Raw genomic sequence first — 27907 nt, forward strand, 5'->3', positions numbered from 1 at the left:
TTTGTAATATATCTAAGAAATATCTTGTTTAAAATGTTTAAATGATACAAACCGAAAAGAAAAAATACAGTTTTATTCTATGATTCTATAATTTGTTTTATTATAATTTAAAAGGTATTCCACTAAATGGTACTTCATTTTTATAATTCTGCTTTAGTATAATGTCTAATTTTATTTCGGGGGCTTCCACATGTGGAAACATCAAAATATCTTCATTTCGTGGAATGAAAGATTTATCGTGCCACCCATACCTACAAAAAAGTGAAATTAGTGATATGCTGCTTCAAATTATTTTACAGTTAATAAAATGTATATTATATTACAAAAAACTATTTTTTTTCATTGTCATTATTTATTAGTATCACATCAATAATTACCTTTGACTTTCAGTTTTTGGAGACGGAAATTTGTTCTTTGGCCCTAGAGATTTAGCTTGTGCCAAAAGTTCTATGTAGTGATAGTTTGGTTCTCCTTGATTAACATTTGCTTCATGACGAGCATAAAATTTTCCCGTTACAGGTGATGCTATAAATTACATATTGTGTTCAGATACTTGTCAAGTTAACCATTAGTACCACGAAAATATATTGATACTCTAAAGTTGGGGTCACCAATTCATATTTTTGAAGGACCACATTGGAAATTCGGGAAATTTTCGGGGACCTTTAAAATTACCTGCATATTACATTTTAAATTGTATTGAAAGTAAAAGCAAAACAAAAAAAAAATAAAATTACAACCTTATTAAATTCATATTACAAAGAATATTAATTTTATAAATAAATTTCTTGTCTGCTGGCCAAATAAAATGTATCCATGGACCGCCGTTTGGTGACCCCTGCTTTAGAATCTAGGCCCTCAACGGTTAAAATAAGTACTTATAATTTATATTATGTATATTGTATACCAAATAATAATTAGTTTTCACAACATTTGTTGGTGAAGTTTGATCCGCCCCTGAATTGAAAAACGTATTAGAATGAATGCATATTGCACAGTTAAGCTATCATAAATGCATAATTTACCTTTTAAGTTAGGTCGAAACGTGGTGTAAACTTTCTGAAATTGTTTTTCTTTTTTGTACAGTTCAACCAAAAGAGTGTAGTTGTACATTGTGTGTTTCGTGTGTCTAGAAAAAAAAATTCGTATACAGAATATTTTCCTCTTGCAGTTTGTAGTTTTTTGTTATGAATGTAACAAACACGACATTAAATAAAATGGTTATTAGTCGCCTTCGCTACCGTCTACTATAATAGTGTTGCATTCGCTACGCAAAACAACAATCAATCGCATATTTTCTTATTCCCTTAATGATTGCTATTTGTCTTGTCTGCTGACGACCGTCTCTTTGTTGTAAACCCTCGTACATATACTAAAGCATACAACAGTTTTAATAAATTTGCTAGTCCCATTGTTACTTTCCGGACCCTATATGCAGACTTGGGATCAATACATTGTTTACAGCAGACTTAAATATTATAATTTTGATGTTGTTTAAAATATTTTTCCTACATAATAACATGTATTATTTACACCTATTTTAGAGCCTAAAAATAGTCGAACTTAGTCGTGATGAAAAACATCGTATATTTATTTATATTTAACTGAGAATCTGAAAACCTATGCACCGACCTATGGCTACGCGTAATATTATTTTTATAAATTATAAGCTTGATTTATTGTTGCATTATAAAATATTATATTTTTAGATACAATCTTAGTGTATTTAACTCACAACACCATTTTTTATTTCAATTGACTCAGAACATGTCAGGGCTCAATTTGTTTCGTCTCTTTACAGGCCCTTACGCGCACCACAGACATGGGGTAAACACAAGCTCAAACGCATTCACGCAAAATCATTTTTTCACGTTTTTGAGTAATCTTGGAAAAAAATCACCTCTTAAAAAAAATAATAGAAAATAATATTTTTGAAGTTTGTTAAAATATTGTCTCAGAATAATTTAATATCCACATCAATTCGCAACAATTTATATTTTATTTTTAAAGTCAAATAATAATAAAATATAATACCTGTGTGGCTATAAAATCTAAAACATCAAAAAATATTATCTTCTATAATTTTTGTAAAAATGTGATCTTATTACCCCAAGATTACTGAAAAAATTGCGTTTTGCCTATGTTGCACGTAGGTAGTAGAGAGCTGAAAACAAACATTAACGAGTAATTTATGAGAGTATGAGATAATAAAATGTTATGTTCACAGGGGGCCTAGGGGTCCAGCCCCCCTTCCCAGACATAATTTCCTCATTTTTTTAATAATTCTACAGATCCTGACATTACTATATTTTCAAATTACACATGTATGTCTGATAATATAATATATAATTATCATTCTGGTATGCACAAACTAAGATAGTACTATCTTAGTTCATGTTGGATAGTGATTCCAATTTTGTAATTTTATATTTTAAAAAAATTGCGCCCCCCCCCTCCCCAGATCTTTACTCTAGAGTCTAGATCCATGCCTGAAATCTGAATGTTCATAAACATATTCTGCTGATGAGGGATCGCACAGACTTTAATAACTATACCCAATTTAATGCGATGTATTGTCTGTCGCCTAGAAATGCTAAATCAAAATGTAATTATAATTCATTTTGTAGTTTTATTTTACGTACCTTTGAAATATTCGCGATCCTTTAACGTGGTGGCGATTGCAGGTGTTGAGGAAGTTGAATTATGGGTATTTAAGTATAATATTATCTATATATAACAGGGATCAGGGATGTATGTATCGAGCCTATACTTTAAACGGAGTGGTTATAAAATTCGGTCTTAATACACATGTATATAAATTTAATACCTATACTATTCATGACATTGAAAATATTAATCGAATGTTTGCGTTTCGACTGGTCAAGTCGTAAATATCCTATACTACTATACGGTGTACTAATTAGTTGAAATTACAATATGTTATTATAAAATATTTCGTTAAGAAAAACAAATGTATAATTTTTCTAAAATTCATGTGAAATTTAAAATCTTGCGAACGACTCGTAGGTATAACTACTCCCAACTAATGACTAAATAATAATATTCTGACTGTTACGTGCACGTGACGGACGATTTTATTATTATAATATATATATAAATAATATGTCTGGTAACTTTTCCTAATACGTGCCATTCACGCAAGAATAATATATACACCTAGATATTTGAATAAAAAACTATTACACCAATATAATATATATAGGTATATACCTCACCTAGTTAAAGAGGTATCTCCTACATTATTATATCCCATGCATGCAACATGCATTGTTTTTTATTTTTTTACAAACAGTTCCGATTTGATTTTAAAATCTGATTATCTGAACTACGTACTTGAACAGTTGAACTCAGTATAATAATATGTAGGTATGTGTAAACTTTTATGATTGCTGCTATAAATATAAATAATGTACCTAACTGGATTAGATATTTATTATACAAGGTGATTATTTTAACGTAAGGCCCTCGTGATTGTTTCAAAAATTATTAGTGTTTGTGAAAATATTTTTTTGTTACATAATTCAAAGTTATGTACTATCATAGTGAGTATTAGTGACTATCCAATATTTGGTGGCTTAGAAAATGCCAATATAAATACTTGATGAAAATTTCAAGACGGTGGTGGTTATTCGTCTTTAAAATAGGTAACTACATAACAAAAATGAAAAAAAAACAAAATTGATTTTACCAAAATCATTCTTGTTTTTCGTGGGACCTCATTTCTATTAACTCTCTAAATGACTTAACTAGATGAAATTTGTAACCAAAAAATATCTCCTTCGCAATGTTGAAAATCTGAGAATATTTTATTCTATAGGTATTCGGTATATACAAATCTCACACAAAAATGTTAACATTAAGGTGGACAAGTGAGTAATTGCTCTCATGAACTGTTGGAGTCGAGTTTTAGCGTAATCGAGTAAATCACTAGAATTCGGCTGCATATACCTCCCAAATGCACTTCCCCATTGGAAAAGATACTGTAGTTGAAAATCGAACTATCGAAACATTATTTCGACTAATATCTTGCAGGTATACACAAACACAAAATTTTGTTAAAAACTGGGCTTATATTGTAAATTTTCCAGTTTTTTAAAATAATTAAGAAAAGTACTAGGAATTTTGATCTTCAAAAGTATCAACTTTACTGTTTGCCAGAAAGATATTATTGATGTTGAAAATTGAATCAATTATATACTGTATCATACGGTAAATAAAAAAAATATGCTCGAAAATGGGGGAGGGGGGGCTTTATGGACTCTCAAACGTTATTTACGTCTGACTATGACTATCCATGATTTATATCAATGTAAAAAGTGTCTTCAAAACTAAAATAAAAATGTTATACGTATAATTCAAAATATTTAAAACTGTCAGGGTAGAATATAATATAATATAGGTACATATAAATAAATGAAAATAAATTGGTTGGTTTTTTAATCCAATTTTTTTCACACATTCTACTCGACTTACTTCACGACCATACTAGTATCTCTTTCATTGCACAATTGAAGATTTCGTAAATTCCTTTCAAGCTTACATGAATAATAACTAAGTACCTGCTAACAAATAAAAATATGTTATGAACTTATAACACAATACTCAGCACACACCATCGACCATCGTAATCAGATAAATAATAAATTTGTCGATTAAGAATTAATAATATTATACGTTTGAAGTTTTTGAACGATATACATAGTTCTAAATTCAATGTCTGCCATCTGGAATGAAGCACACAGGCACAGTTAATTCATTAACATCTCACCGGTATCCACAGTTTTTGGAGTTTTTGTACGATGCCGATTTTTTTTTTTTTTGGTCTCACACTTTGGCGTTTATGTCTGTCATCGGCACAGCAGATTTCGTATAAGTACTTGTGACATCACGCGTCATTCATAAATTCTATTTCACTAACGACATTTCATAAATATTTCTTATTTCTAATTTGACTATACAACTACTATGCAGTTATTATTATTGTTTTAAATTATTGAATTTATTTTAAAAAAAAATCAAAATTTTTTAGTCTCGTAGTCATTTAATGACAGTCATATTAAATTGCCTATGTTATTTTCCTTAAAACACATTCGACTATAACCTATAGGAACTACAAAACCCAGGAAGTAAGAACTGAGAGTTTTATATATATATATATATATATATAAGATATGTAAATATGCTATGTGCCTAGATAAATCATACATGTATGATATGTATGTATACTGTAATTTAGTGAAATAATTACAATAATAATACTAAAGGCGTGGATAGATCTAGCCCAAGCAAACAGAGATTGATTTATAACTTTATAAAGTTAATATAATAAATAATTTTTCTCGTATCATACACGTGTGTGTTTGTGAATAATAAATAATAATAAAAATTAATACCACTTAATTCGATAAATGTAGCCCCATATCTAGGTATAATAAAAAACTATTTGAATAAATGGGGTTTACTTAATACTAATACTTTGAAATGGGGCGTATTTATAATATTTATCTAAATCAACATATTTAGAAAAGCTTTCTAAATAACTTGCTGATAAAGTGGCTATTGAGTATGTAAAAGAAAACAGGCTGTGATTAAAACCTTAATTAAAAAATTAAAAACTGATGAAAAAATAGTTTTTTTGTAAAAATATGTAGGAATTATTATATTAGTATGTAAAATTAATTTCAGAAAATGACAAGTGTATTACCACTTAAATTTATCCCCTGTAATCCGCATACGAAATAATAATATCATCGAGTCAATATACAACCTACGTATATTCGGGATTTTTTTTTTGCGAGCTCAATTTTACACTACTGTTTTAGTATAGTAAAGCTATGTCTTGTAGGTTTTGTTTTGCAAATATCCACCCTGTCGTTCCTCTGCTGCTGTGTGTATTATTGTAGTAGCTAAACAGTAAACAGTGTCACTCAATTTATACTTGTAGCCTGTAGGTGTTTTTGTTTTGTTGTTGTTGTTGTTGTTGTTGTTGTTGTTGTCACATGTCGTCGTGTATGTCCATTAAAATATAATGATACGCACAACGCACATACGTTTGAGCCTGAGTGTTTTTGTCACTCCGACCTGAGAGGGGAGGGATTTCAAGTTGATATCAAGTGCCAAATGGACTATACTTTTTACAGAACAAAAGTCATTATAATATGACGTAATATTATACAAATTATTTGAAAATGTCTTCATTGAAACTGAAATAAGTAAAATTTATATTTGTATTTCATATTTATATAATGTCAGTACTTACTAATGTCTTATAAATGTATAGAATTTAGAAAGGCTAGACTTTTATTTAAAATCTTATAGACTTTAGTTAATAATACTATTATAATCGGCAGGGTTTCAAGTCGGGGGCAGTGAATATTTTTACCGGCCAATTTTTTTTTATAGAAAAGTTAACATTCAAATAACAAAAAAACGTTACAGAATATTATATGCGAGTATGCCACAGCAACAGCTAGCCAACTTGACAAATCAAATATGAAGTTATTACTGCGATAGATTGGAGGATGGTGGTTAGAAATAAATATTAGTATTTGTGTATTGCATCGTTGTGACTTATAACGGGACACGAGGAATCATAATTATTCCAAGTATTCGATCAATTATTCTAGCTAAATATACGTCGCATACATCTTTATAATGAATGTTAATATTATTAATAATGTATGTGTTAAAGATAGACCTAAGAACAGAAAGATTAGCTTGGTGATTCAATACTTTTTGGATAACCAACTTATTTTTTATAGAGTATTATACGGTGGCCTAGGTTGGATCTGTTCGGCCCTTACAAATCTATTCAAACCGTTCAGGGGCAGCAAGATCACACCATGCCTGCTGTCCCGGTGAACACTCTTAATTGGGAAGGTTAGGTAAATTTAACTATTTTAGACTTTAATACCTACCTACCTGTATATATCTGAATAACCCAGCTTCGCCCGAGTGCAGTTTATTTCAGTTTTAATGAACAGCAATTCACCGGCACATCGGCGTCAATGTATTTAGCATTTTTTTGAAAATAATTCGACCTCGATTGGCAACTGGAAATCGGGTATTAGGTACAGCACTTGGTATATTTTTTAAAGTACTCACTTAATTTTCCTGATATGTCACAAGGTAATCTCTGAGATTTTTGTCAAAATTAATCGAGTAGTTTTTGAATATATAAGTTACAACTTACAAACATACATTTGATTATTAGGACTTTTAAGATAAAGTTTCTTTAACGAGGCGATATGAACCCGATGATTTGATGCACGCGTATGCCTGATATACCAGAAGAGTTAATGGCAACCATTTATACACAAAAAATTTTTCAATTTCCAACGTCAACCTCAAAATTCTTGTTTAAAGACCTCCTTAAATGAAAAATGTTGAAAAAAAATTTCTGAGTAGCTGCTTACATCATAAAAATAAAAATAAAACTTTTTAAACCGGTTAGCGTAACCTAACCTAACTTGACAACTAATGTCTATAGTAGTATAGTAAGCATAGACCTTGTAACATAAGGTCTTTCATGAACTTATGATGGTAAGTTGTAAGTACCTACGCCATGCAGCAGTAGCGAGAACAAGATTTTTTTGTGTGGGGAAGGGGTGTTACTTATAATCATTGGTACCTATGCAAACATTGAAAATCATGCGGACCCTATAAGTTATAACTCAGCCTTTTTTAAAAATAATTTGTACCCATTTGTCAGTTGTCACTCTTCAACCCAGCGGTTCCCAACCTTTTTCATTCTAAGCCCCCCTAATAAATTTACTAAAATCTCATTCCCCCCTTAAATTAGAGTTAAGGTGAATTTTTTTGTGAGCAGTACAATTAAAACATACACAATATAACTATATATTAAACAATATACAACTATTTATTTTTATTATTTTCATCATTTTTAAATTGTATTATAAATCAACTTACGAAATAATAATATTAAGTCTAATAAAAAAATATTGAATATAAAAAAAAAATATTAACATGAAGTTTAAATAATATCTCGGTCTATCGTTATATAATACTTAATAAATAATTGTTGTCGATGCCCGATAATCTGATAAGTGATAACTAATATAATGATTTAAATATTACACATTGTAAAATAACATAATTATTTTCGTAACTTCATCATCTTTATATGCCCCCCTGGGGGGGGGAGAATTCCCCCCGATTGGAAACCGCTGTTTTAGCCGTTAAAGGTTACCCAGTCGGCATCTACTCGAAACGATACCCTCTGTAAAATTACTGGATTTAAAAGAATACAACAGAGGTTTAACGTTTAAATAATACCTATAAGAGCTTACAATGTTTCAAAATATTGTTTCAAAACTAATAGCTTGCACAATATATTTTTTTTTTTAGCGCAATTCAAAACTTTGATTTCCCTATACATAAGTTTCGAAAAGTAAATGACGAAAATCGCGTGGCACCAAAACTGCCAAAATAACATATCGTTCCCGTTAATCAATTAATTTCGATGGTTCAAATATAGGCACATCGCACGTCAATATTATATTATTGTCGTATGCGTGCCGGTCGACGGCCGTCGCCATTCGCCACTCGTCGTCCGTCGGCTTATTCACGATAACGAAAAGAAAACACGAATGATTCACCGGACGAACGAGGCAGTTAGCGCGCGTCCTGCCCCGGCGTGACAGTTGCTTCTCTCGTCCGATCGCCGTCGTGTCGCGGTGGTGGTCTGTCGCCCGTTCCACATTTTAATATAATATTTTGCATTGCGCGATCTATGTAATTATTGCGACGACAATCTGCGATCGCTTAATCGCACAGCATATTGAGCACTTCGATTGATCCGAACGACAGACAATAAGTTTTTCACGGCCGTCGCGAGATTTTTTCGATTCTGTTTTTACAAACCGTTCGACATTTACACTCGATGACGGTGGTTTACGGCTTTTAGAAATCGAATCCGACGCGTATCTGCGTAATAAAAAAACATTTTTACTATAATACCGTTCGTCGGTCTGGTTTTTTATACTCAGGTATTTATAAAATATATCAAACTGTATTTCACGCGTGACCCGATAGTGACTATTATTAATATATTATAATTTGTACAAAACAACGTTTAGGTATACTTACCCTCCTCTCTCGTAGTTACCGTGAGATTTTTGAGAAGATGATGATTTATAGTATAATATTAAATGGTACCATGGCGGGCAGAAACAAAATATACTATTGGTTTGTCCTATACCTTTAATATATTATATGGTACCTACATGGCTACATTGAGTGAAACTGTGTAGGTGCTGACTCGTATCTGTATGATATAGGTTGATTTTCGTTACGACTATAATGCAATATTATTATCGTCATAATAAATAGTAAATACCAATCAATTAATTATTGCGATGTAATCCCGAATATGACTGATTATAAAAAGTAAAAATAAACACTTTTTTCCTCTCGAAAACCTGATAATAAGTAATAAATAATAATGTTCATAAACCGTATATTATTGTACACTTTCCTGCGTGAAATAAAAATATATATATTTATAGGTACCTTATCCATAAATGTGATATAATATTATAATTCAATCGTAGATGCCTAAAGTACGTATGCGACGCGGACAAGTCTCGATTTTGTTTATGGAAACTGTACATTTTATCGCGTGCACGCTATACACTCATTTATGTGTATGAATAATAATATGTATATGGTAGTCTATTTATAAACACGGGAGCATGTAATATATTTTATTGCCAATAGCGTCGCCTGGAGATTTTTTCGGAAACTGTTAATTTTGTGCTACCCCTTCGAATTAGATAAGTGATTTTCCGTCACCCCATCAGATTCAATCGAAAAACGTCCAAGTTCCCAGCCACCAATATACGTGTTTTTGGAACACAAATTATTTTAACACTCCTTAACTTAACAAGTCTTTAGGAATGTGAATTGTTTATTCACAAAAAATAATAAAAATTACTTTTTTAGAAAAAAATATGATCTGGGATATAGACGAATCGTTAATTATTGAAAGGAGTCAAATTCGTATATCTATCTTATGATATTGTTTATTGTTTATTATGGCAATATAAGCTTTACATTTATGTATGAATAGTGCTTTGGGGCTTAAACCTCTTTCAAAATTACCATGTGCCCTTATAATAAATAGGCGCAGTGTATTAATATATTATTATGGTGGCATCCTAAACGCGGCGCAGGCAACACAAGAAATGGCGCCAAAACGATGAATTTGAAATCGACCTATTGCGCGAGCGTATTATTCCGCCATTAATACAGTTTGTATTTTGTAATATTTTCAGAGGACGTCAACAAACGGATTATCTTTCAACACTCGGGTGCTGAGACCCCAAAACAATCATGATTAAAGTGGATGAATCAGATCCAGTAGGAGGTAAACTGATTTTTTACTTCTAATTTACTGTAAAATAAAATGTATAATATATAGTACATACATTATACATAATACACACACAATGATCATAGATGATTACGTCTCGGCCACAAGACCGTTGTCGTAACACAAGAGGAAGAAGCTTTTCGAGAACCCTGTCGCTTAATAATTACTTATTTAAGTCCTTTAAGACTTAAACGTACTCATTATTTGGAAAGTATTCAACTACATATTTTTTCAAAGTTCTATTGAAGAATTGATTTAGACTTTAAATCTCTATATTTTATAGCAAAATAAAAATGTTGTAGTGAATATGGAGTTCTTGTTTCAAGTCAGTAAATCGTATAATAGGCATGGTTGTATATGATCAAGTCTGGATTAAGATATAAGTCCTTTAGAGTTTAGAAAGACCCTATAGTATGATAATAACGATGAAAATAATAAAACGTCATGTTCGTACTAAATATTTGAACAAAGTAACATTGGCATACAACTTAATAATTACTTATTGGCTACTGTTGTTAATAAATATTATAAAATTAAAATAATATTACTTTCGTTGACCTTTGTTAAAAATAAAAATGTATAAATCAAATAAATCGAATAAATGGCACCAATATGAACTTTAATAAAATTTGAATTTTAAGTGTCTTTACTAACTGGGTAACTGAAATGAACACATTTTAATGATGAGAACTATTTTTTTCAAACTTTTACACGATCTTATTGGTTTTGACAGATATAAAATTGAATTTAAACTTTCTATATTGAAATATTAATTTGTAAATTATAAATTGAATTATAGCTTGCACTATATAGTTATAAATAGAGACTGGAATTCTATGCATTTGCATGTTCATACTGAGTGTATGCTATTATGAGTGTTTGAAATGTCGACGATTCAGACCTTACTGATTCCATCGATCAAATTTAGTTTTGGTTAAATTTGCATATTCGGAGGATTGGTGCATATTTTTTTGTAAGTGCATAAAATGTGCATATTTTTACAGTTTTAGTAAATAATCATATTATTTCATGTTTTTATTTTGGAAATTAGAATCTTTATATATACCTTGTTTCAAAAACGAACATACCATGGAAACAAAAAATAATGGTTTTTTTTTAAATTTAAATATTTTGTTTATTCAATTTGATGTTGAAAGGTCCAACACTTATATTGTATTTTTTATTTTTTATTTCTTTAAATTGTTTAAAAAAATATAAAATGATGTTTTTTAATACTTAAAAATTGTGTTGATAATATTTAGATATAAAGTAATATGAATTTATGATGCATATTTGAGCATATTTTCTAATTGTTTGTGCATATTAATGCATATTTTGACCCTTTTGCTTTGCATATTTGCCATATTTTTAGTGTATATATTCCGGTCTCTAGTTATGAAGAATGATAGTATGGAGAATAAAATATTTTTTTTGTTGGGTTAAAAATGTATTGAAAGATTTAAAAATGGACAATTGGTGACGCATTTTTATGATAACTTGGGGCGATATAAGATGAGAAATGTAACAGATCGTTGTGGAGTGTGCTGAAAGTAGGGAGTTTAAATAAATGAGAGGGAAGTAGGGCGTGGCCAAATCGAAGACGGGAATAGGAGGGTGTCTATGCATTTCCTAATGAGATTAAAGTTGTGAAACCAGGGCTGGGGCGGGATGATGGAGCCGTTGCGGGATATTTTCTTTTGGTGAAATGAGGTTGGACTGCTGGAGCATTTTCCAAAGATTTGGCCTTAATATCATTTGCAAATCCTGAGGTTAGGGATTATGTCAGACCATGGGAATTCAATACTAGAAACATAGGAGTAATGGGGGAGGGGGTCCTAAACACACGAATTTCCGTACCTACCTATAGGCATTTAATTTTTGAATAGTAAAATCATAGAAATTATCATAATTTTTGTACTAAAAAAATACTAGACATACATTTTATGCTGAAGGAACGGGAATCTCAAGACTCCCCCCCCCCCACCTTAATTCGGGCTTAGCCATGATGGTTGAGAATCTTTAAATGTGTTTTTGTTTTTATTATTAGGCAGTGGGCAGTACCTCGATTAACAATCACGATGCAAGTACGCGTAACCTAACCTAATGTCGACAATTTTAAACATTTACTCGAGACGTGCGTGTGTTGATGACAGATGTAGAAGAATGAATAATATGATATTATATTATACCTAGCTAGCTATTATACGCGGTACGAATTTCGCGAGATCCGTACGTAGGCGGTGACAAGGTGGAAAAAAACCGTCACAATACCCGAAGAACACGGTCGTCGTTGTCCAAGCTCATCGGTCCGGTGAGCGTAAAGTATTTGCGAGATCAGCGGCGGCGACTCTATAATAGTCTATAACATAATAATAATACGTCGGCAGTGCTAAAATTAGATAGTCCAACGCGTATCTCCGACCGCCGACCGGACGCTGTCTTTCTTTTCTATTGCTGCGTTAGCGTAATTTTATTATATTATTATTACTATATTATACGCGCATGTTGTAGTCGTATAATATACACATAATATTAATAATATGAAAATATATTATTATAAACGTACAACGTACGGCGATATAAACGTAATTTTTTTTTTTTGGCAACAAAGACCGCATATTTTCTTTTTTGTTTTCCGTCCGAGTGTACGAAAAATTCACCTATTTATAAAAGTTCCGCCGGCCGGGTCCGCCGACTACGCACACACCACCGACTCTTGCTCCTCTCAACCGCCTTAACGGTGTGTAATGAATGACGCCGGACTGCGATCGCTGTATAATTTACCAAGTGTACGTCGTGTGCTCAGAGTGCACACCTATCGCTTTTGAACGTCTGCCAACCGAATTTCCGTACCGTTTACTGGCATAGTTCTTTTTTTTTACTATTTTGTTGACTCCCTCGTTGAGGAAACAACCAAAAAATCTAGTAAACATGTTTCACAAACTTAATAGACCACAGATCGGAGATAAATAATTGGCCCTTCCGGCACATAATCATATGAACTTATTAAGGTAGCGATTTGAGAACCCGCCAAAATACGTTGCCTAAGAGAAAGTGTTTTGGTACTATTTAAAAAATCAAGAAAAAAAAATCATTCATAGAACTTACACAATACACGGCCAATATGCATTACAGTAGATACCGGAAAACTAAAATGAAAAACATAATGCACAATCATTTCTATGTTACACACACAATTTTATTGTACGTTTTACAACAATTAATATTATAAAATACATCGGATTGAATACATTTGTGTTAGGTACGTTGTAATTGAAAAGAATATTTTATAAACAGACCGTAATCATAATAAATATACTATATAATGTTTAAACTTTCAAAAAATCTTGGGCTTCGTCTTGCATCCTGTACTGCATGTTTTTGACTTCTGAACACCATGTGTCCAGTCTACCGATCATACCTGATATTGGCTGTTTGTTCATCACTCTTGGTTGAACCCATTCCAAGTACACACCTTCACTGACTTGATCGATTTTACCCTTGACTAGACCCAATGACAATGCTTTCATTACCAACATTTCGATCTGTTCTAATGACAATTGTGTCTCAAGTGCAATCTCTTGAAATGATAGACACCTGTTTTTAGCTTGTCGTTTGAATGTCATTTCCATCAAACAAAGTAGGGAAATTTTTTGTCTGAGTTTATATTCCTGAACTGATATATCAGGTATGGAAGACCATTGTGGCTTCATTTTGGCAAATTTTGTGATGTCTCCAGTGTTGAATGCATTTAACAGTTCTACTAACCAATAATTTGTTGTGTTGGTTAGTGAATCTAAAATGGGATGCATGAGCAATTCGCCCAAATTATAGATATCATCACTTAGTAAGGCAGCAAGTCCCAATAAGAATGCATTTCTCATTTGATCCGGTTGGCTAATTGTAGACAAGTCAATTGAACCCAAATACTTCAAACAAGTGCGGTAGTATGCAGTGTGCTTTCCTTGAATACGATATAGATGACTAGCCAATAAATAATACCGGCTATGCACAGGGGAAATTTCATCCAGATCACTCAGCAATTTATCAACATCAGTAATAACGACCAAACAGTCTTGTTGATTTTTCAATTTATCTAAAAGTATTTCACCTTTTAGAACCTTAGCAAAAATTAAAGCTTCAACCTTGTCTTTAACTTTCGGTTCCAGTACTTCTAAAAAAGTAACTGCTTCTTTTGGTTCCTTGATAAATGGAATTACATATGAAACAATTTCAACCAAAGCAAAAGAATTCATTTTGCTTTCTATAGGTTGAATAAATTTAGTATAGAAATTCAACAAATCAACTTTTTTCTGAATGTTTGTATCTTTAACATAGGCCAAAAGTTTTAAAGTCAATTGATGCCATAATTTTTTGGTTTGTAATTCTTCCAATTCCGACACTTCAACTTCAGCTTGTGCCATTTTGTACTATAGAAAAATACATAGAGATTAAACGATTTTTATTTTTAAGTACAATATGTATGTAAGTAATAATTAAAATATTGTTGTTATGTTATAGAACTAGAACCTAGCTTTCCTTTCAAAGATATTACAATTCGTAGAGGGGTAGATATGAAAGAACACTATGAGCTACAATCTGAAATTGGACGGTAAGAATTTCTACACATTTTGTACAGGTTTTATTATTAACTTATATTATGTGACTAATGGGCCAGATCATTAAATAATACTAATTTTAATTTTTGCACTGTCAAAAATAACACATAAGTCACATATATTATATTAATACAGCTACGATAATTACTTGTAACCAAATTAAAAAAAACTTAATACATTGACTCGACATTGATATATGGCATAGGTATACATTTAGTACTTCTGCCAAATATATCTCTTAATTAATCTAAAAATTAACTGTAACTAATATTTCAAACAAATACCTGTAGACTGTATTATTAATTATAAATTGTACATACGAATAGTGCTAAAAAGATAAATTATAAAACCGTAGGTTGTGCACAAAGTAAATTATTATTTACTGGCACTAGTAGAGTTAGCCCAAATATTCCAACTATGTGATAATGACCATCACAACCATGTTAGCTGGCTTTAAGCTATTTATAAAATATATAAAGCTTTTAATGCCAACTGTCTAAAAACAACTTAAAACTCTATGGTAATACTGTTGTGAAAATCCTTTCAAAAGATAATTACTTCTGAATTCATACCTTATTATTTTATATAAAATTATAAAAACAGTTTAATTTAAAATAAACATTTAGTAGGTACCAATATTCTAGGATAAATGTACATAAAATGATGTGAAATGTACATGGTAGGAGGTTCATATTCATTAAGCAATTTTAAAAACAAGTTTATTTTAAACATTATTCATTTTTAATGCTAACACATTGCTATTTATTGTAAATATTTAAAATTTATGATAATAATAAAAATATTTTGGCATAAGGCATTTAAATAAACATCCATATTATAAACAAATTAATAGGTTACATTAAAACACAAATAATTTAAATTTAATGTTATGACCTTATGGGATGAATATTAAAAGATATAATTTTCATTATTGCTTCTAAGTTTTTTTATAACAAACAAAAAGTTAATTTTTGAATAAATGATATCCTTACAATAGTGTATAAATTATTAAAATGGGGATGAGGTGACCGAGTGGTCTGACGCTTCCGCTGCGACGCAGCCGGTCATGGTTCGATCCTCGGCCACCGGGCGGCATTTTTCTCCGAACAAGTCGCGGTGACCGGAGAACAAGTGCTGCCATCCCCCACCCCCGGGGCATGGCAGTAACCTACGGGTGCCCCATTCGAAATTCTGCCAAAACAAACACACACGTGTTCCCCCCTACCGTACCAAAAACCTACAAACCATCAATAAAAACCTACAATACCTACTAATAGCTAATGGCCACAGTTGCAGAGCTCAAGATCAATAAAAAAAAAAAATTATTAAAAATTATTCGATGAAGAAAACAATTGATGAATTTGTTTACAGGGGATATTATTATAAAAGTATTAAAAGTAATATTTGAATCAAGTTTAAATTAAAAATTTCTAATTCATAAATTTAATTGTATCAATATTTCAAGATAGAGAAATATTTACCCATTTGGCTACAGTTGTAGTTAATTTTTTGAATACATACATTAATAATAGTACATAGTTATAAAATCAAATAAAAGCTCATATTTAAAAGAACATACATTTATTTTGTTTAAATTGTTACTTTTAAATTAATAGAAAATCTACTAAGTACGTTATTAGTTGTCTATTTCTTAAAATGGTACATATATTTATTTGGTAAAATAAGATAAATTGTATAAATCAATTTGAAATAGTATGTTTATTCAAAATATTATGGTTTCTTATAGTTAAATGATTATAATTTCACATAAAATACTAATGATTATTCTTCGTCAAGTTTGAAAATTATACTACAAAATATAAAAAAGTACATATTAATATATTATTCATACTAAATTCATATTTAATTTGAAATATTTTAAAACTCATTAGCAAACAAGGATTGTAGATTTTTAAAATAATTTGCTACAATTAACTTGAATAAATTTAACAGCTAGATAGATACTAAGATACATAAAAATGACCTATCCTACAATGTTACAAAAACAATAGTTATTTTCCAATTATTGGTTTACTCGACTTCTAGCTTCAAAAAATGAGATAAACAACTATAAGTATACATTTCTGTTGAGTCATTGTGACATTGTGTCCTAATAAAGAAAGATTGATTTTGGAGTACCGATTACCTGGATACAGACTTAAAAATATATATTTTCAAACAAACTAGGTGTTATTTAACATTAGGGAAATAATAATAGACAATACTTACATAATATTTTCAATAAAAAGACAAGCGAGTATTAAGTTCGAAGACGAAATTTGATGTCAGTTTGTTGAGCAGGAGTGCTTCAAATAAGTACGAAACTACGAAATAATAATATCACAAATCAAAACATTGATAACAAAATACACAATTCACGATTCCGGCATTACTTTTGTCTAGGGAGGTGGAGACTATTACGGTGATGCCAACTGTTGTGCAACAATATTTCAAACAATATAATATATTGTACGCATAAGTGGCTAAGCCTTATACTCTAGAATATAAGAACTGTGTATAATAATAGCATTGGGAGCGGCGTAACAACATCTTGCAGTGATGTAAGCTATCTTGACGAAAAAAATTCAATAATATATAATATAATATATCTAAATACCTTACCCTGCTACCTGCACCACGGTTCGAAGGAGTAATCAAGTAATTAAAAAACACACTTTATGTTGTTACGCCTTCCATAGTACACTCTTCAGTCTTCACTCATTGCTTTGGTAGTATTATAAGGACTATAATTGTACGTCGAAGTTCTTGCTCATAAAATAAATCTAAAGCAGTCAGTTCGTCTAAAATGACTACCTACACACTTAATTAATAAAAATATATTATAGGGAGTCTTAGCCTTTAGGCTATATTCCATCATTTCCATGCACAACCTTTTTGCTAATACCTCATCCATAAGGAATACACCTAATAAAATAAAACAGATGCATAATAATAATTAATAATGAAATTACCTAACGATGTTAACTTCAATCATAATACAGGTTATCCAATGTGTACGTTCATTAAAACATTATGTATTTGTTTTTCTTTTAAAAGAGGGAAGTTTGGTACGGTGTTCAAATGTCGAGAAAAGGCTACGAGTCTTATGTTGGCTGCTAAATTTGTCGGTATTGTTCATAAACAAGATCGTCGAAATGTGGAAAGAGAAGTAGAAATAATGTGTGAACTTCAACATCCCAGACTGATACAACTCTACGATGCTTTTGAAGCAAATAATGCAATGTGCTTCATTTTAGAATTGTAATTGAAATATTTTATTATGATTGGAAAGTTCAAATATCTATGCCGGGTGATCTAATAAATGCAAACATTTCAATAATTCATTTTTTCAAAAATTATAAACGGTCTTTAAAAATATTTTTTTTACATAATCTTGGTTTTTAAAAAAATAAGTAAATGACAACATTGTTCTAGCAAAAAAATATTTTTCATATCTATTATCATTTTTAAAATGTTTACTCTTGAAAACATACATTTTTAATTTAATATTTTGAAGCAGAATATTCTTCTTATAGATCGTAATACTCTTAATAAATTAATTATATTTTGGCGTATGGAATTAAAAATGTAATTTATCATTCAAAAGAGTAAGAAACTTACAAATGATAACGATAACAAATAGTTGTCTTATAACAACTTAAAATTATGTAAAAAAAATGTTTCAAGAATGTTTGTGTTTTCTGAAATGAAGATATAGTGTCACACATTAAATCACCCCTTATATTTATACAGTGAAACCTCCCCTAACGGACACCTCCGAAAAACAAACATAATTTTGGTGATCGAGTGTTTGGTATTTGGAGGTTTCACCGTATTATATTTATACTTAAGATTCCATTTATAAAATCGCGTATCTATATGTATATACGGATATTATTTAATTCTTTCAGAGTCGAGGGAGGTGAATTATTCGAGCGAGTAATTGGTGATGATTTTGTATTGACCGAAAAAGCTGTAACGATATTCATGCGACAGATTTGTGAGGGAGTTCAATTTATTCACTCTAAAAATATACTCCATCTTGACCTTAAGGTACCTTTTAAGTATATGCTATTACCACATAGCCACGTATAGTACATATCTATTGCAGTATTATTAATAGTACCTACTTTAGTTTTGTATTAGTGTTTATTACTCTAAGCAATACCGCAGAATAGTATATTCATACGTACTAATATAGTCGATTATACGATTTTCTTATTTTTTTTTTCATTAGAAATGAACAATCTATACAGTTTATGCACAATAAGTTTATGTGGTTTAAGAGTAATAAGACTAATAACATAGACGTAAAATGTTGAATAAGAAGCCACCTATTGACGACTGCACTTAGCTTGATTAATTATATATATATTTTGAACTACCTATACAATATTATATAACCTAAACTTCCTCATATAAAATCTAAACATTATTGCCTTAATCGGATTTCAGCCAGAAAACATATTGTGTTTAACTAAAACTGGAAATCGTATAAAAATCATTGATTTCGGTTTGGCCAGAAAATTCAATCCAGAAAATAAACTTCAAGTGTTATTTGGCACACCAGAATTTGTAGCGCCAGAGGTAGTAAATTTCGATGCTATTGGATTCGGAACAGACATGTGGTCTGTAGGGGTAATATGTTATGTCTTGTAAGTAATACATTTATAATATCTATTCGAAGTTAAATTCAGTATCTATACTTAGGATATTAAATCCGGACTCGACATGTTTAATCTAGGTTATCGGGTCTGTCGCCTTTTATGGGAGAAACCGACGTGGAAACTATGTCCAACGTAACAATCGCTCAATATGATTTTGATGATGAAGCATTCGATTCCATATCTAACGACGCAAAGGATTTCATCAAAAAGCTTCTTGTCAAAGATCACAAGTATGATTATTCGCTGAGTTGCAGTATTATGCAATATATAAATATATAATATTGCACTAATTAAAACTCACTGATAATTTTTTTTTACTAATTTTTACTTAATATTTTAATAAACAATTGTTTAATAATGTGTCATTTCTTATTATAAGAATACGCACTATACACCTACTGACGATTAAAGATATATTATCAGGACCGGTTCAGGGCATTACAGCTATTTTTAAAATGGTGGCATTTTAGAAGAATGATAAAATTATAGGGGAGTTAAAATTGAATCTTGCATTCTTACCGTTAAGTGTATTAATTCACTAGCACCGGCCCTGGCTATCTATACTGTATATAAATCCTAGTATCCTACCTACTAACATATTGCATTTGAATTGCATTGAAATATCTACAAATTTAGTCTAACACTAATACAATAATACATTATAATAATAATCCATAGACTATAACAAGGACGCTTCGTGAGTCATAAGCTTTTAAAATATTATATCAGTATAATGTGATTTATAAACAAACGTGCTTCGCTGCATTTAATTAACATGAAAACTAATTTATAACAATTTTACTGGCTCGTAAATGTGATTCAAGTTCCTTGAGACTTGGATCTAAATATTTTTTAATTCAATTTGTTCGTAAGTGCCTTTATCGTTTACATTAACGCATCATTCTTTATAAGTACTTTGCAAACAAAAATATAATATTTTTACTTTGCATAACAATTTATAATTCGTTCACCGATTTAAATGTCAATCATAAGTCAATTAATAATTGGTATTTAAAAAATATATACTGTGTAGATAACTATGTTGAAGAAATTAAATAGTTATTTAATTACCTAATGCATTTACATTTGTTTCAAGTCTTGGTATTTTTATCTCCGACCAATATATTTTATCACCAAAAATAAACTACACAATACTTTTGATTGATGCATTGTGTTTATATTTGAATGCATAGTTAACTACCTAGTTTACAAGTACAATAAATTATTTAAATTAAATTAAATACAAAGAACAATGTGTTTTTAGGATATTTAGGTTTTTCTAGATTTAATCAAAAGATTATGACTTTTATAAGATATTGTTTGGATTATAACTTATTTGAAAATGAGTGTATTTGTTTAACTTTTTATTAAAAACAGTGTATTCTTCTATACACTTTCATGGTACCTATGTGAAAGTGGCAGTTTAAAATCATAATAAGATTTCTGTTTTTATATTGGTGTATTAATGTTTTCAGTAAACCGTTGTTATATACCTATTGATTATTACCTTATAATGTATTTAGTTGTTATTTACATTTTACTGTAAAGTATATGTCCTAATTTAGACTTGACTACTTGTACAGAAACCTATACATAATATTTATACTTTGAATGTATAATTACGTACCTACTAAAAATATCAGTGATTTTATAAGTTTTTATGTTGATATTATTTTAAAAAACGTGTGTGTGTGGGATCCTATTTTAATATATATTTTCCAGTGATAGATATAATAATCTATACCTTCTGTCCTCCAATATAAATATGTTTGATTTTCGCTACGAATTTTTATTGTGTGTGTATGTTGGTTGATTGTAGGAGCCGTCTGACTGCCACCGAGTGTTTATCGCACCAATGGATGCAAAAGAAAAAACCGAAGAAAATGGTACGAAAAAGTTCAAGCAAAAAATTAGTAAAACAAATCGAAGAGAAAACGAAACAGGCGCCGGTGGTGGTGGAGACTACAACATGCACCGGTCAAGACGCATTACTTTTGCCACTGGATGCGAGCAAAGAGAACTTGAAAGAGTTGTGCAGCAAGTCACGTAGCCAATCGCCGTTGGAGATAGCTTCCATATCGCCGTCTTTGGCACAGCTCAGAATTCTGCAAAAGGACAGTAAACCTTCAAAGACGTCCGGAAACGACAAAGACAGCATGTCAATACCCACCGAAACCACCACTGGCGAATCTAGGGTGATGGCGGCCGGTACGCTAAACACAGCCGCCACGACTTCCAGCTTACCACAACACACAACCGCCACGACTTCCAGCGTACCACAACACACAGCCGCCACGACTTCCAGCGTACCACAACACACAACCGTTACGACTTCTGTCGTACCCCAACACACGGGCATCACGACTTCCGGTATACCGCAACATACGGCCGCCACAATTTCCAGCGTACCGCAACACACGGCCACTACGAGTTCCAGCGTACCACAACACACAGCCGCTACGGTTTCTACCGTACCGCAACACACGGCCACCAAGACTCCCGGCATACCACAACACACAGCCGCTACGACTGCAGTCGTACCGCAACACACAGCCACCACGACTTTCAGCATACCGCAACACACGTCCGGTACGTCTTTTAGAGCGGCCGTCGACACAACACCGGCGGTGGATATCGTGAAGGGTGTTGCGGACCGGCAACAGCTGTCAACGACCACCTGGTCTCATTCTCATACGACTTTTCGAACGCAGACGAACAATGCAAACTGCAGCAACAATTACCGTCGTGCGTCGGACGTATCGTACACGTTTTCGAACTTCCGGACGTCATCGGCGGCTGCAGCGTCGTCCAATTTCCTGGGACAGGAGCTGCGAGACCTGCAGACAATGATGTTGGGAGACCGGTCGGAAGCACTGCAGCAGGACAGCAACGTGGGCGGTTCCGGGAGCAGCCTGCACAAGCTGCTGCTTAACCGGCAGCACCTGACTGCGGCCGTCACGGACCGGAAGCCCAAGTTCAAGTTCTCGTCAATGAACCGCGACGTGCCGGCCGGGTCCCCGCCGCCCGTCAGCAACCTGTTGTACTACATGACCGCGGCTGCGGCGGCGTCTTCGTCGTCGTCGTCGTCGTCATGTCGGTCGGCGCCTCACAGCAAGCGCGCATCCCCCGAACACGAGTCGACCTCCGCCAGAGAGATGTTACTCAAATTGTTCTACGGCGGCAGCGACACCGTGGCCGAACCCAATTTGTCCACTTGATATACGCATCGCCCCACGATGGCACCCCGTGCAAGTAAATATTATATATATATATAACACGTATTTATATACGCTATGTATATATATATATTACACAAACGTAAATGCATACATGTGTGAGTGTATGATTCATTATTTATAACATAAATTAATAATATGTAAATCTTAAATGTGTATAGATAGATCTACAACACGTACCTATTTCATTTATATCTTATTTCTATACGGGCGCGAGTACGGGTTCCCGCTCCGAATCCCTATTATAACATCCCCTCGGTCCTTATAATATACTGCTGGAAAATCGATGACTGCGCATTATTAATCACCACCACCATGTATAGGAAAATTATATTTAAAGTATTTTTTTTTATATAACTTACTTTCTCGTTTAAACCTCAAAGCACTGCAGGCTCACACGCTGTTTACTCAAATGTATAGTTACCAAATCTTTTTTACCGCCGTGTTGTTAATATATATAATATAATATCAAAGGTGCTCTCCGCAATGTAGACTGCAGTTCTTACTTGTATTACTTACTGTACCTGTGCCAATAATTGTCTATATTGCCGATACACAACATTAACTATATATACTGTGTTTTATTTTTTGATTGGTAAATTTTTTTTAAAGAAATCTGCTTTTTATTATTCATATTATTTATCTCTACTTTGTAAAAACACAGGGTTTGTTGTTTATTTTTACTATAGCTGCGTTTTGATTCATATTATTTGTTATTATACCAAAGTAGTGGTCGCGTTTTAGTTTTTAATTATACCTAGATTTTGTTATATAAATGACCTCACATGTTCGTTATGTAATAAAAGTGTTGATTACTAATTACCACATAATATTATACAAAATAATGATTATGAAAATAAATATTGGCTCAATATAGGATTAATTAAATTGTTAATAGTTTTAATCGTTTGATGTATACCTACAATTTTATAGAATTATACTTAAGTACTTATTAAAAATGTATATTATATGAACAAACATAATATTATATTGTTTTAATATCTGTCAAAACATGTATTATCAAGAAATTGTAATATAATATATATAAATATCTTTTATTATTTTAGGCTTTAGTGTATTTGATTCGTATAATTTTTAAATAATTTTTTTCACTCGTCCTATTTAATGCCATGTCTCTAATATAATATATAGGTACCATGACTTTTATACTGATATCATATAATATAGTGAATTTGGTAACTAGTGTATCGACCGTACCTATGTTGAATTATAGCCATTACTCGTCCTACGATTATCCGACGTCTTCTAACCACTATATTATAGTAATTTTATCTACAACTTGTATCGGATGTGTAAGCGAATAAACGACGCCATTCCTAACAAGCGAGAAAAAAAAAACCAGAATATCTAAAGCTTAGCAATAATCGACATAGCATCATAAATTCATAAAATCATAACATAATACATCATATTAAACGTAATAATACCAATTAAATCATTGTCGTCTTTATTAGTTACATATTTTATTAATGTATGAGTTTTTTTCTTTTTGCGTTTGTTTTTGCTTAATCCGAAAAAAGAGTTCGAGTTTGTTTGTATACACATTACTTAATCATAATATGGTCGAACTACAATGGCATTTTTGACGGTCTGCAATTATAATAATTTTATTATTGTCAACGTGTTGTCGCAGAATTGTTTCGCACACACGGCACATATACCATACTGTACTGCAGTACCTTTTCTGAGTACATCTCTTTATTCAAATACATATTATCTATCACGATAACACATAAATATTATTTGTAATTCAATATTATCTCTGTGCACAGGAACCGGATGACGGCTGCTGAAGCGCTCAGACACAATTGGTTGAAGACAGCAGAACGACGGAAAACGTTGAGCAAGACCAAATTGAAACGATACGTAATAAAAAAACAGTGGATTCGGGCGACCAACACGATTTTAGCTTTAAATCGCATGGGCGCTAAATTGGAATAATTATTTTTAAAAATCTCGGTATAGGTACTTATAACTGCCATATTATAATATATTATGTATACAGAGTCATCTGTTTAACTTCACTAAAGTTCTAAGTTGAATTTCGTGTTTTTGAAAAATATTATTTTTATATAATGCAGTTGTTGTGTTTGTATAGGTAGCTATTTCAATGACTAATTTTAAAGAACACAGTATACCGAAACAGAGTGATAAGCATACTCGGCTCAATTATTAAATCAATAACGCAGTTAAACAAAATTTGATTTTTAAAATTTTTAAATATGCATAAGAACCATATTTTCAAATGTTTGAGATTTTTTGTTCTATTTTAGGAGTGTCCTGTGGTTATACAAAATTATTTTTTAAATGTGAGAACCCTCTTTTTCTTCTGTAAATTATTTAGCAGATAATTTTTCTGACTTCGTGTACCCACTAATGGGCTTAGAAGTAGGAATTATGGTAATATTACTAATATTCAAATTATTTGTAAATTGTAGTCTTTAATATTAACCCATCAACAATAATAATTTGTAAAAATAGTCTAAGTATAATAATAAATATTATATGTTTATATCCATTTATAGTTTTGTAAAACCATTTTAAATATTATCATAAGTAGGTACAAAAATGTTATTAATTGACAAACTACTCGTTCGAATTTTAAATATGGTACTTACAAATTTTCAAAAAAAGTATTCACTAGTTTATTTGCATTAAAAAAAAGAGGACTACAGGACATTCTTTAAGTAGTAAAAGAAATTTTAAGAATTTTAAAATGTGATCTTTAAGTATACTTAAAAATTCCAAAAATTAAAATTTGAATAAATGTATTATTTATTAGAAAAAATGAGGGTGAGCATGTGTAGTGAATCACCCTGTATATATATTTATATAGGTATACGTAATTTAAAAAGTTTTCATCGTATTTAGGTTTTTGAATTTTTTAATGACAATCTGTCAACCTATGTATTTTAAGTTTTATAATTGGAAGAATCTTTTCTAAAAATGTTGATGTGTTCATATCGGATATTGAACAATACACCTAAGTTTTTAGGTAATAAGAATTTCATTAATATAGTTTAGTGGACTACAATCTGTGCCAGCCACAGTGTAGACCTTAATTAATATTTTATTCAGAGTTCCCCTTTGTTCAAGCTATAAAAATTATTAAACATAAATAATAATAATAATTTACTATTAACAAAAAAAAAAAACTATTTCTTCTAAAGTACTTTAAAGTTTAAACATTTTAGGAAAAGTATTGTGTTTCGAATTTTGATTAGGAAAAAAACTTAGGTTGTCAATAAAAATTCCGTGATATGACTATAATTATAAATACTTCAAGCTAAGGGTACTTAAGAAAAATTTAAAAATACAAAAATGTACTTAATAAATTAGGGCAGCCAGTTAGATAATGAATAAATATATAATTTTACATAATATACATTATACTAAAGACTCGTAGTTAACCTGGATTAAGTACTCATCTATCTATATGTTTACCCAAGAGCGACAATATACAATGAATAAACAAGGTGATCCTTTAAATATTTACTTTTTTTGATGAGTTGTACAATTTGTCATTGTTATAATTTTCAAGTTATTTACTTTTTTGAAAGATAATATAAATTTTTTATTTCATATTCCTAATCAGAATATTGTTTGGAGTATTTCTATACATATAAATAGAATTTTGAACAAATAGTTAATTAATTATAACTTATTAGTATTTAAGGTTTACCTAACGTTTGAATGGGCGGAGTAGAGTGACATATGAATCTCGCAAAATGTTGGTTCACTACTCCGTTTATTTAAATTTAAATACTTTGGTAACTATATGGTCTATTTGTTGGAAATTCGATTTTTATGGGGCAATGTTGTTACTCAGGATAAAATTGTAATTTAAGATACGAAATCAAAAATGTAAGTTCTTTCAAAAAAGTTAAAACCTTAAAAATTGATAACGATATAATTTCTTTATCAAAAATGTTGTCTTGCAATGGCATCAAATTATCTAAAGACTAAAAATAAAGTTTGTAACGAGTGTAGGCACATAATCGATCACCCAATATAAGCTCACTACACTACTCAGATAGATTAGATTGCTCTCGATTTTAAGTACGTTTAAATTGTTTAAAGCTACCTACATCACTATTCATTTTAAAGTGGTAATATTGTTACAATAATATACAAGCGTTCACGCGTCGTATTCGTATACCATATATTCATAATATTAATACCTAATACCTATTACGAATTGAAACCATCTTATCTGCGTGTCAATTATATTATGACATTCGTATTAATTTAAAGATTATTATAATAATATAAAGATGAATGTTTTTTTTAAAAATTATGAATACGATAAACTAAGCACTTTTGAAGACATTCGGTTATATTCATCTAGATAGATAATATATTAATATATATATAAATGCGTAGAACCTATATCTCTATATCTAAAATACATACTGTTGAGTATGCAGTGTTATTATAATACCTAATATTTATCATTGATAATGAATTTCAATTTTGTATAGATACTATACATTTACGCTTTATGCACTTGGGTCTTGGGCAACAGCTGAGCTATAAAATTTATTGAAAATTTGGAGCTTGACATGTTTTATTTAGCTAATAGAAGGGTTTCTCGTTCTGTGTTATTGTTAGACTTTTAATTAACTTGTTTTTTTTTTTTTGACAATTTGTGAAGACATTTTATTTTAATAATACGGAAAGACATTTTTTGGAATTAACTATTAAGAGATATAATATTATATCTATTATAAGATTTAATATGTCTTAGAATTGACTTAGTGACTTTAAGCCTGTTAATTGTAGTTATATTAGAACTATTAAGTAGGTAGATTCAGTTGTGTGGTAAATATTTATCAGCCATAAAAAATTATAATAATTTTTATAATACATAATATTTTTCAGTACCTACCACTCTTAAATCTTAATACCCAATATAATATTATATTTATATAGAATAGGTATAAATACGAC

At 30.8% G+C, this 27907-nt stretch overlaps 3 protein-coding genes across 7 annotated transcripts; 1 reads left to right on the top strand and 2 right to left on the bottom strand.

Annotated features, from left to right (window-relative positions):
- Positions 1 to 57: 57 nt before the first annotated feature.
- Positions 58 to 9418, bottom strand: LOC111029672 (protein FAM183A-like). 3 transcript variants are annotated; one of them, XM_022308789.1, is made up of 4 exons: positions 9130 to 9418; positions 1026 to 1129; positions 378 to 525; positions 58 to 251 (listed from the first exon to the last, which is right to left on the bottom strand). In XM_022308789.1, exons 2-4 carry the CDS (start codon positions 1111 to 1113, stop codon positions 101 to 103), a joined length of 387 nt encoding a protein of 128 aa, XP_022164481.1. In that variant the 5' UTR covers positions 1114 to 1129; positions 9130 to 9418; the 3' UTR covers positions 58 to 100. The 3 variants fall into 3 exon arrangements, with proteins under 3 accessions (XP_022164481.1, XP_022164480.1, XP_022164479.1); XM_022308788.1 differs by lacking the exon at positions 9130 to 9418 and adding an exon at positions 2643 to 3038; XM_022308787.1 differs by lacking the exon at positions 9130 to 9418 and adding an exon at positions 1384 to 1885.
- Positions 8644 to 24801, top strand: LOC111029669 (caM kinase-like vesicle-associated protein). 2 transcript variants are annotated; one of them, XM_022308783.1, is made up of 9 exons: positions 8644 to 9029; positions 10317 to 10408; positions 14936 to 15026; positions 18091 to 18294; positions 18945 to 19086; positions 19489 to 19688; positions 19778 to 19930; positions 21520 to 22952; positions 24730 to 24801. In XM_022308783.1, exons 2-8 carry the CDS (start codon positions 10375 to 10377, stop codon positions 22916 to 22918), a joined length of 2223 nt encoding a protein of 740 aa, XP_022164475.1. In that variant the 5' UTR covers positions 8644 to 9029; positions 10317 to 10374; the 3' UTR covers positions 22919 to 22952; positions 24730 to 24801. The 2 variants fall into 2 exon arrangements, with proteins under 2 accessions (XP_022164475.1, XP_022164474.1); XM_022308782.1 differs by lacking the exon at positions 24730 to 24801 and having other exon boundaries at positions 21520 to 23054.
- Positions 13592 to 27829, bottom strand: LOC111029670 (26S proteasome non-ATPase regulatory subunit 13). Of its 2 annotated transcripts, none has more exons than XM_022308785.1 (2): positions 27825 to 27829; positions 13592 to 14844 (listed from the first exon to the last, which is right to left on the bottom strand). In XM_022308785.1, the coding sequence occupies exon 2, from the start codon at positions 14836 to 14838 to the stop codon at positions 13744 to 13746; it is 1095 nt and encodes a 364-aa protein (XP_022164477.1). In that variant the 5' UTR covers positions 14839 to 14844; positions 27825 to 27829; the 3' UTR covers positions 13592 to 13743. The 2 variants fall into 2 exon arrangements, with proteins under 2 accessions (XP_022164477.1, XP_022164476.1); XM_022308784.1 differs by lacking the exon at positions 27825 to 27829 and adding an exon at positions 17263 to 17395.
- Positions 27830 to 27907: the final 78 nt, after the last annotated feature.

The sequence above is a fragment of the Myzus persicae genome, unplaced genomic scaffold (assembly GCF_001856785.1).
Source record: "Myzus persicae strain clone G006 unplaced genomic scaffold, MPER_G0061.0, whole genome shotgun sequence".
Lineage (NCBI taxonomy): Eukaryota > Metazoa > Arthropoda > Insecta > Hemiptera > Aphididae > Myzus > Myzus persicae.

Bases quoted from the DNA above. Each gene is read 5' to 3' on its own strand.
- LOC111029672 (XM_022308787.1), bottom strand. From the start codon at position 1,412: ATGGGACTAGCAAATTTATTAAAACTGTT. The intron at 1,130-1,383 runs GTATGCTTTAGT...TTTTTTTTCTAG, and splicing joins GCAAATTTATTAAAACTGTT to ACACACGAAACACACAATGT. The intron at 252-377 runs GTAATTATTGAT...ACTTTTTTGTAG, and splicing joins CCAAAAACTGAAAGTCAAAG to GTATGGGTGGCACGATAAAT.
- LOC111029670 (XM_022308785.1), bottom strand. From the start codon at position 14,838: ATGGCACAAGCTGAAGTTGAAGTGTCGGAATTGGAAGAATTACAAACC.
- LOC111029669 (XM_022308783.1), top strand. From the start codon at position 10,375: ATGATTAAAGTGGATGAATCAGATCCAGTAGGAG. The intron at 15,027-18,090 runs GTAAGAATTTCT...TTCTTTTAAAAG, and splicing joins CTACAATCTGAAATTGGACG to AGGGAAGTTTGGTACGGTGT. The intron at 18,295-18,944 runs GTAATTGAAATA...TAATTCTTTCAG, and splicing joins ATGTGCTTCATTTTAGAATT to AGTCGAGGGAGGTGAATTAT.